The following is an 11,102-nucleotide window of genomic DNA, read 5'->3' as shown; positions in this document are numbered from 1 at the left end:
TCTTCATGAATCTCCAATGATGCCTGCAATTGATCCACTGCAAGACTGTCAATATCATTGGACTCTTCAATGGAGCAGACCACGAAATTGAAATTTTCCGTGAGACTTCTAAGAATCTTCTCCACGATCTTGACATCATCCATGATTTCTCCACAGTTTCTCATGTCATTAGCCGTCTCCATGACTCTTGCAAAGTATGCAGCAACTCTTTCTCCAGTTTTCATCTCCAAAGTCTCAAAAGTCTTTCTCAGTCGTTGGAGCTGTGCACGCTTCACTCGAGCATTTCCATGATGCTTGATTTTCATGGAATCCCAAAGCTGTTTGGATGTCTCCTTCTGGGTGATAGTCTTCAGAATCGTCTTATCAATCGATTGAAAAAGATAATTCTTAGCCTTGAGATCTTTGAGTTTGGCTTCATCGAGTGCCTTTTGTTGGGCTGAGTCAAGAGTCTCAAGTTTCCTCAGATCTTCATATCCTGGATCAATGACGCCCCAATACTCCTTTGATCGCAGAAGGTTCTCCATGAGCAGACTCCAATGGTCGTAGTCTCCATCGAATTTCGGTACCGCCGGTGTAGCAAAGTTTCCATTGTCTGCCATTTTCTCTCAAGTGTTTTTCCTCTCAAACAATCACTGTTTATTGCTCTGATACCAGATAAAGGAATCCAAACTCAAGACTGAAAAATATGAGTTAGTCTCAATAATTCATGTATTTAATGAAAACAGAATAGCTTCTTTATATAGAAGCCTTGCATCAACAACTTAGAAAACTAAATGCAGCAAAATACGGGAACAGAAAAACAAACTAACAACTTGACAGAAAGATTTGTTCAACTCCTAAAACTCAGCTTGACTCATTCAACTTAAGACTATGTCAAATTATCCAACAGCAACGTATGTACATATCACTAGTAATCTCACAAAATAGCACAAAACCAACGGCTTCCAATATTCATCGTCCAAAAGATTAGAACATGGGAAATCCTGCTAATATTTAGAATAATGAATAGTTCCTTTGCTTTTTAGATGATGCAATTTCTTAACTACGTTTGTCGATGCAATACGTTTAATCACATTAGTATTTTTAATTATCAATGGATAAAAATTATAAAAAGTTGATATTATGAATCTATACAATGATACAATTATAATATTTTTTTTAAAGTATATAAATCACAATTGAGAGTCAAAATAGATTATAAGTTTAGCGTCAAAAATCAAATTGCGTCATCTTAAAAAAAAAAAGGAAGAACTAACAACAATGGAGGTGAACAAAGAAAATACTCTATTATATAAATACTTTTATTATGGTTATAAAAGAACAACATTCTGTATTTATTCCTAGAATTCGCACATACTGCGATGTACCGTGTACGGATCTATTTATGCTATAAACTATTCCAACCGCTAAACTAATTAAATTCATAAAACTATTAACAAATGCTAAAAACTATTCAGTGTTATCACTGATTAATTAATTATTAACTTCTAAAACTAAATCATAAAACTATTGACAAACGATCTCCACTGCAAGTCTCTTGATTTCATCTCCACAGTTTGATGCTGCACCAAATACGTTCTCCGAAACATCCACGGAACAACTCTCTTTGCCCACACAAGCCTGTCAATAATATTTAAAACAAAAATTAAAACTAGTTCATACCGTAATTATACGCAATTATATTTTATTAAAAACTTCAAAAAATTTGATATTTGAAAAATATAAAATAAGACTAATCCAACAACATATTAAACATACGGAGTATTAAACAATAACATTTGATTTTTTTTTATATTAGTAAGAAAATTTGGTCAAAGTTGGACAATTCAAAAGTCAACATGTTGCAAGTATTGTAGAACAAACGGCAACTTTTGTGTAAGACCGCCTTACCGGAAATACCACTTTGATTGTTTAACTAATTGGTTCTATTGGTTAACTAATTAGTTCTAGTGCTTAACTAATTATTTTCATTGCTTTACTGATTGGTTTTAGTGCCGAACTGATTATTTCGATCAAGTGCTTAACTAATTGATTACATTGTAAGGTGGTCTTTTATGTAAAACCATCTTATGTAAAAGTTTGTATTAATATAATTACTTGGGATATTATAACGAAAAATAACAAATACCTTAGTGAGAATGGTCTTAGCATCATTGGCTCCTTCACACAATCCTTTCTCAAACGAACCACAAGAACCAGTTGGATTACCGAAACTCGCAAAGTTAATACCAGAAATGTATCTTCCTTCACACGACAACTCTAGTGTCTTTCCCTCGTACGCATTCGCGCAAGCTCCTCCTGTTCGTACCGTTTTGAAGTTGACTTGGGTTGGGTTTCCCCCGAATTCCTCGAATAGGACAAGGGTGTTCACATCGTCCCTTAGGAAAGATCGCGGTACATGGTACCTTCAATTAAAAAAAAAACAAAAAAATTATGAAACAGACTAAAACAGAAAGTGTAATTACAGAATACTACTAATTATAAAGACGTGATCTTAGTCTTACTCAGTTTGGACGGATTTGCCGCAGTTGAAGACACACTTGTTGTTATCATATTGGCCACGATAATCACAAGCTTTGAGGTCACAACCATCTTTACCAGCTAAATAAGTTTGCCAAAATCTACCAATACTAATTCCATTCACAAAAGCTTCACCCTTTCCCATACCACTTAAGTCAACAACAACTGGGTCAGTTCCCAATGGTGGTTCGAAGGTTGTTTTGTACCATGTCATTTTCCTGTTAATTGGCATATTACGTTCATCTTTCCATTTTAGGGCATTGACTGATTCTTCGGTATAGAGTTTGTGATTATCGAGACCTTGTAAACCAGTTGCGTATGTCCATGTTTGTGAAGATAAGTCCTTTGTCACAACCTCGTTGTTGTTACTCTTCTTTCCTACTATCTTTATTGGACCGGTTAGTCCAACTTGAGTCTTGTCGAAGAATGGACCATAGTTCTACAAGTTAAAGGATTCAAAACGTTAATGAATTATAATGATGTAATTGTAAATGAGTAAATGTATGAATGGTTAATTAAAAAGTTGATGTTATGAGAAAAAAAAAACGAATAAAGTTAGAGAAAGTGAGTGAAAAATTGTAAATATCATGGGATAATAGGGGTAAAGAGAGTAAGTTTTAATGTCCAAATAATAGCATAAAATGCAGTGTAAAGAACACTATGAAACAAATTAAAACAAAATTGTAAAAGATTATTAAGAGAAAGTGAGTAGAAAGTTGTATATGTTGTGAGATAAGGGATGAGAAAATTTATGTCAAATTATAGAAAAAAAATACACGGTAAAAACCAATATGAAACAAACTAAAACGAAAGTATAATGATCATTAAAAGAAAGTGAGTGGAAAGTTGTATATGTTATGGGATAAGAGGGGTAAGGGGTAAGTTAAAAAATAGAATAAATACAATGACAAAGAACATTATTAAACATACTAAAATGGAAAGTATATATATATATATATATCATATTTACCTGAAGTCCAACGGTAGCACTAAGGAGTGAAATAATATTCTTTCCCTTTCTGAAATTATTAACCTTTTGGTCAAAAAGGAAGTGGTAATGACCTTGAGCATATTGAGAACCAACTTCTTTACCATTGACATAAGCATGAAGAACATGTGTACTTGAATTGACTTGTAGGCTCATGTCGTCACTCCAAATGGGATCATTCTCGTCAAGATTGAGACTTGTCATGTACCATAAATAGTCACTTGTGTCATTTGTAACACTCTTTTGTTCTAAGAGAACATCCGATGTGAATTGGCCAACACCAACATCGCCTTTCACATAGCTACCGATCATTTCGGGTCTCCAACTCCAACTAAGAGAACTCGGTTCTTGTTCTGCTTCGTTGCTTATTCTTGCTTTCAAGGAAGTTTGTGTGTTCACCTATAATGAATGATCAATATATAGGTGCATGTTAAAAAAAAAAAGTAAGATATTAAAAAAAAAAAGTAAGATATTAAATTTTTATGTCTTAGAAGTAGTACTCCCTCCGACCCAAAAACATAGCGTCCGTTTAAATTAGAGATTAAATGTTTGTACATAATAAATGCGAAAATGATAAAGGTCGCAACATGTGAGCTTTAAATCGTGTCACAATGATCACATGACATGCTTATGTGTCATAATTTAAATTGGTAACTAAAATATTTAACTTATATATGTTATTATAAGTAGTAGGAAAATCTTAATATTCTAATTTGTTTCCTTATTTATATCGAATATTTTTACATATTTTCATAGTAAAAATATTGGATTAGTAGTAAAAATATTATGATGACTCATAGCCTACATGACGCATATATATACCAATAAAACTCCAACACGTAAGATTGCGACAACTAAATGTTGTCGCAACTTGCGACATTTATCATCACCCTAATAAATGAGGGTCAAAAAGACAAAAATCAAGCACATGAGTTGAACCAAAGTCAAAAAGTACGTTTTTAAGGATAATATTGGAAATACAATTAGTGCATGAATGTATTATGAGTAAAAGTTAATGGTTTAAAATAGAATAGACGCACAGATGAGGATAAAACACAACGTAAACAACATATATTATGAAACGGACTAAAACATAAAGTATAAGTACCTTAGCAGTATTGTATACTTCGTGTTTGCAATCGTGAAGAATGCTAACAGACCAAGCAGGAATGGTGAGGTTTTGACCATGAAGTGTAATGGTTGCATCGACAGAAGTATTATCGTTGTTAATGAAACAACTCGAGACATCTTCATACTTATAACTTGTCATTGTAACAGAGTTGCCCAAATCAGTTTTGAGAATATCTCCATAGGTTAAAACCTTTTCCATAGAGTGCAACACATCGTGAAGTTGTTTGAGATGTCCATATTTGGGTTGATTCAAATTACCATATTCATCGAGGGGTGCATCGTAGTCGTAGCTTGTACTAATGTACGGACCACCGGTAGTTCTTCCGAAGTTAGTTCCTCCATGGTACTGCAAATATATATTAACAATAACATCATAAGCAACAAAGACCAATAATCATTGATTAACCCGTCACAAAAGGGGCTATCATTAATGAAAAATCCCGTCGTCGTAAAAGACAATTGCGACTGTTCCGGTCATTATTACGACTGGTTTTGCGTAAAAGGGGCTATCATTTTGTTGTTATATCCGTAGCGAAAGGCTTTTGCGACTGGTTTTTGACCGGTCATTATTACGTTGTCGTTAAAGATTATCTCATAATTAAAATAACATATTACTACGTAAATTATAAATCTTGACATATTAAATCATAAAATAAGAATAATGGGTTAATGGTTTACCATGTAGTAATTTTGAAGAGTGCCTCCAGTTTGGAAGAAACGGGCAACAGCATAAGCAACGTCTTCTGAAGTCCTGTATGGACGTTTACCACCCCATGCTTTGAACCTATACAACAAATTAATTAAAAACCAACCCATTTAATTATCATATCATCTCATGTTTCCGGATAATATTAAGGACTCGTTCGCTATCATTGTCCGTTTCCAATAGTAATCATGTTAGATTTTTAAAACTGCAAATTACGAAGTACTTTTATGATCGATTTCCATAGTTTGGTTTTTAGTTTTGTAAAAAGTAAAAATAAAAATAAACTGATTAATTAACTAACTTACCATCCGGTCCAATTTTCGGTCCAAATCTTCGGGACATTAGGATTGTTTGGGGTAAAATCGTGACAGTACCAACCATTGCATGTATTAATCTGTTTATTAGGAAAAATTAAAATATAATTAGATTGGATGCAAATAATACAAATAACTAAAAAGAAAAAATGCAAATATGTTTAGTTTGGTATGATGATTTGATACCATTGGTTGAGGTGCATCACTCTGTTGGCACATAAGCCATGGGACTCCAATATTTTGAGCCACGGCCATTTTTGCGCACCAATTCAGGTATTCTTTCCCGGCATCTCCATAGGGAGCCATAACATTGCCGTATTCATTCTCGATCTATAATCATCATACAAAACATAATATCAAAATAGATAATTAGGACTACTAATTAAATTAATTAGGAGAATTAACTAAGCCCATAGCCATAATTAAGTGATAATTAAGTGTAGAGTGAGTGTAAATTAACATACCTGGGCAAGGATAATCGGACCACCTTGAGAAGCAAAAAGGTTCTCGTTTTTAACCATATCAACTATCAAAGTTGTGAAGTTTTGCATCTCATCCATAAAAACTTTATTATTAGTTCGAAGCTCAATCCCAGGCATGTTGTGTAGCCATACCGGAAACCCTCTATTCAAAACAATTTCAATACATTAATTATTATTATTATAGAATGTATTAATTAAGTATGAAGTAATTAATTACAATTTCAATACATCAATTATTATTATTATTATTATTATTATTATTATTATTATTATTATTATTATTATTATTATTATTATTATTATTATTATTATTATTATTGAAGTGAATATATTGAAGTAATTAATTAAGGATAAAGGTCCTTTCAAAGGAATAAAAATAATAATTAAGGATAAAGGATAGATTATGAAGTGTACATACCCGTAATTCCATTCAGCGCAAGCGTATGGGCCAATACGTAGAATAGCATAAAGTCCAGCATCTTGAACTGTCTTCAAAAACCTTATTAGATTATTTCTACCTGTGAAATCATATTGTCTACGGACAGGCTCATGCGAATTCCAAAACACGTAAGTCTCAATTGCATCAAGCCCTCCGTCTTTTGATTTTTTGATCAAATCAGGCCACATCTAATTAATCAAATAAAAACAATTCATTAATAAAAAGTCATACGATTAATTAGTAAATTAAATTATGGTATTAGTAACATAATGTTGAGATATATATATTTATACATACCTCGGGAGTACTACGAGGGTAATGGATGGAACCAGAAAGGATGATCTTACGTTCACCATTGATGAGAATTGCACGTCCATCTTGAGAAACTTCGGTAGCGAGAGTCGAATGCGTAACACTAAGAATGGTGGTGATTCCTAACAGAAGACTAAACATCATATGATTATTCTTCATCTTTGATGATTTATGAGAGAATATACGATCGATGATTAAGCTAATGATGGATTTATGATGAATAACGAACCCCTATTTATAGTTTCAAAATACCCAGGTGTGTAGTATTAGAATTTGACTACCTTACTAATCCTTAATCTTATCCAATTAATATATTTGGGCAGATAAATAAATAAAGGATATAATTATTATTATTATTAATAATAATATTATTATTATTGTGTTATAATTATATCTTTATCTTATTGTGTATTTGTACGTGTTCATGAGTCTAGTTGTATTTGCACGTGTTCATGAGTCTAGTTTCCTAGCTACGTAGTACGGCATAATAGAGCTGTCAATTCCCAACCCAAACCCGTTAAATCGGTTGGATTTGTCCGATCGTTTAATTAGAACCCGAACCATTATAGTTTCAAAACAACTAGGTGGTACGTAGTATTATAATTTGACTAACTTACAAATCCTTAATCTATCTTATCCAATATATTTGGGGAGATCGATATATAAGATAAGGATATAATTATTATTATTATTAATTTGATTATTGTGTTAAAATTATATATTTAATTATCTTATTGTGTATTTGCACGTGTTCATGAGTCTAGTAATTCAAAAAAGTCTCGATTTGGAAGACAACGTAATATGGGTTGTGGATAGCAAATTCTGACGTAATATGGGTTGTTGTCTTGTTGATAGCAAATTCTGAGGGGTCGAGGTTTTATACTCCTCACTAGATATTGCCTTGTTTAATTATTAGCGTTAGAGCTGTAAATAATTACCCAACTCGATAACCCAAACTTAACTGACCTGTATTAGAAAAGACCGTAAAGCTCTGGAACCTGAAATGTTGTTACAACCGAAAATCCCTAACCCGGTCGTCTCCGACCCGTTAAACCGATGATCGATTTTGACCCGTTAAGACATGACCCGAATCCAAACCCGACACCCAACCAAAATATATCCCATAACCTAACTGACCTGACCAGAAAATGGCTCGAACCCGATTCAAAACCCCTTCCGATGTCAACCTGAAACCGTTTATAACCCGATGAAATATATTATTGACCCGATCTGTGACAACGTGTTACCTAATTTCACCCGACCTAATGACAACCCGACCTGTCATTGACCTAACCAAATAGTAACTTAAATCAAGTTAATATTATTTTGACTAAACTTAACTTATTTTGTACTCCCTCAATATTATAAAAAGAGATTCACTCCTTAAACGACAATATTTTAAAAAGAGATACACTTTCCTTTTTTTTTTTGACATGTTTTGGTCTCCACTTTCAATTATATTAATATTTTCCTCTTTCTTGTGTTCCTCACACTTACTCAAATCATCTTTTTACTATAATAAATAATCCAACCACTACCCCACTTTCATCTTATTTTCATAAATTCAACCCACTCTCCTAAAACTATGTGCCGGTCAAAGTGTATCTCTTTTTAAAATACTGACGGAGTAGTATGTAAAATCGTACACGATGGCCGGGTTTCGCCTATGTTTAATTAATAGTATAGTTATACATTTTACTCTTTAAAATGTTGAGATGGCCAAATTGATTATTGACTCGTAATTTCATATTTACTTTATACGGATTATATGTATTGACTTGACAAACACACGATGACTTAGTTTAAATAAAACTTAAATTTAAAACAAATAAATCATTAATTTTTACAATATAAGAAAAAATAATTATATATTAAAAACTTGACTAAACCTGATATTTATCGGACCCGATCTTAATCCGTGTCCACGAGTGAATTAAACCCGGCCTGAATTTTAACCAGCCTCGATAATTATCCCATCCGAACTTGATCGGTACACGAAATTAACTGCTACATGTCCGACTCAAACTCGTACACGACCAGAATAAGACCCGACCTTAACCCGACCTATACCCAAAATGAAAATAAGCCGACATGACCCGATCGGAAATCAACCTGACTGAACCAGACCTGAACCCAGGTGATATAGTGATCCAATACGACCCGACCAGATCATGACCAGAGACCCGAGATGACCAGACCCGACTCGAGTAAACGTTTTGACTGCTTAACTAGCGCAGTAAGTCTTTATTGATAATGTGATGTGGCTCGTTCTTATGCTTTCCAGACGCAACAAAGTTTCTTTAAACAGATAATCTCTCGTCGTTGGTCCCACTTATTACTATTGTCTGCATCTAAGTGCCCGATCGTCGCTCGCATCCCTTTCTTCTTGTCAATAGACAAGAACGAACACCCTTTTCAGAAACCTTTTCCCGCTCGTGCTTTACGAGTCCGGCCTTCGACTTAGTTCCGTACAAGGCTTGCACTCTTACCATCTACTACCTCGGTTTCATTAAGTTCTTTATATTTACTATTTAGAAGGGGGCCAGTGTAATGTTTGACCGTTAATATATCCAATTATGTATGACAAAAAATTATAAAAAGTTGATATTTATAAAATACATTTCGAGATAAATCAAAAAAGATATCTCATGGTAATTTTTAATAGATATAAATAATACTCTCTCCGTATTTAAATAGGAGATACACTTATCATTTCCGACCGTATTTAAATAGGAGATACAATTGTCATTTTTAGTAACTTTTCAACCCCACCATCTAATTAATAATGATTCAACCCCACTGCCACATTAAACAATTAATTTCATAAACCTCCCACACTACACCCCTTCAAAATTTAATGGTCCACACTTATTTTACTTGATAAAAATATTCACCCTAACCCCACTTGCTTTATTATTTTATTTGATTCAACTATTATGTTTTAATATCTGTGCCCGGTTAAGTTATTTCCTATTTAAATACGGAGGGAGTAAGAATTTATGGTTAAAGTTTTAACTGTTGGACATATTTTCCAAAGCGTAATTTTTTTAATAAAACGGAGGTAGTAATAGGTAAAAAGCACGCCATACGATTCTGCGCGAGGCCCATAGCGTTGTTGTTGACTAAGTTAGTATGACTGTAAAAGTAGAATTTCTGATATTGCTTGATTTTGTTATTGGTTTAGCCTTTGATAATGCTGCTGAACTATCAATACCTAGTATTTAAAAAACATAATCATCTCTATTTCAAGGATACATAGGCAACATCATTTTGAAGACATGTGGTGGACACGTAAGCAACATCATTTTGAATACACGTAGCCTTCAATCCTCCCTTTCAGCTTCTATAACCTCCAAATTTAATTCAATTTAATTCTATGAAGTAATGAATTAATTTCTTCAATTCCTAATCTTCTCCCTCCACCTTCCCTTCCAATGTAACTGAATTGAGTTTGTCATTTAACTCACAATATCCCTTACAAATTCAACATCCCTTATAAGTACCTCATTTGCAGATATTCACTTAGATTGCATTTCTCATCCCAAACTATCAAGGCACAACTGAACGGTGTTGGCTCCCTCAAGATCTCTGGTAACTTTCTATCTCTTTCACTCTATTTTAAGTTGAATTCCATTTATATGTATATATGAGCCGTTGATAGTTGATATTTTTACTGCTGGTTCATAATAATTATTAAAATCAATGTGCAGAATTCAGCAATAAGATATTCTATCAAAGGATTGGATTATAAGGTGAAAAGGACCATGGTAAACAAGGGGGTGATGAGAGACTGTTTTAAATTTTTGGAAAATGGTGTCAGTTATGAGAAACTATTTTCTACAATTTTAGACAGCAAAATTATTGATCCATCTTAGATGAAACCATTCTTTTGCGGGTTTAAATTGGCATTCTCTTCGTAAATATATGCATTCGTAGGTAGATTGCTGTTATTTTTTCTTTTAAGCATTATAATAGCAGCTTGTGCAATTGTAGTTAATGTAACTTATCATTCGTTTGAAAAATTGTAGTTTCTCCCTAAAAAAAATAGTTTCAAGTTTCAAGTGAGTAAAAACCCGTGGGGAAGAACGGGCCCAAAAGCTAGTTTAAGTTAGATAGGCAGCGCCCTACATAGGATTACAATATTAAAACAAGGAAGAGGGACATCGAATTATTGAGCAATTATGACTTAGTCGAAATCGACTTAGAACGA

The 11,102-nt window shown here is 33.2% G+C and overlaps 1 protein-coding gene across 1 annotated transcript; it reads right to left on the bottom strand.

The window, feature by feature from the left end:
• Nucleotides 1-1,267: 1,267 nt before the first annotated feature.
• Nucleotides 1,268-7,079, bottom strand: LOC110785932 (beta-galactosidase 15-like). The gene is made up of 11 exons (XM_056830632.1): nucleotides 6,878-7,079; nucleotides 6,560-6,768; nucleotides 6,124-6,283; nucleotides 5,846-5,989; nucleotides 5,651-5,739; nucleotides 5,318-5,423; nucleotides 4,617-4,985; nucleotides 3,491-3,907; nucleotides 2,505-2,959; nucleotides 2,129-2,405; nucleotides 1,268-1,620 (listed from the first exon to the last, which is right to left on the bottom strand). Exons 1-11 carry the CDS (start codon nucleotides 7,049-7,051, stop codon nucleotides 1,507-1,509), a joined length of 2,514 nt encoding a protein of 837 aa, XP_056686610.1. The 5' UTR covers nucleotides 7,052-7,079; the 3' UTR covers nucleotides 1,268-1,506.
• Between the last annotated feature and the right edge of the window lie 4,023 nt (nucleotides 7,080-11,102).

This window comes from Spinacia oleracea, chromosome 6 (assembly GCF_020520425.1).
Source record: "Spinacia oleracea cultivar Varoflay chromosome 6, BTI_SOV_V1, whole genome shotgun sequence".
Classification (NCBI taxonomy): domain Eukaryota; kingdom Viridiplantae; phylum Streptophyta; class Magnoliopsida; order Caryophyllales; family Amaranthaceae; genus Spinacia; species Spinacia oleracea.
Note: the sequence above shows the minus strand (reverse complement) of the source record. Positions and strands in the feature narration are given on the sequence as shown.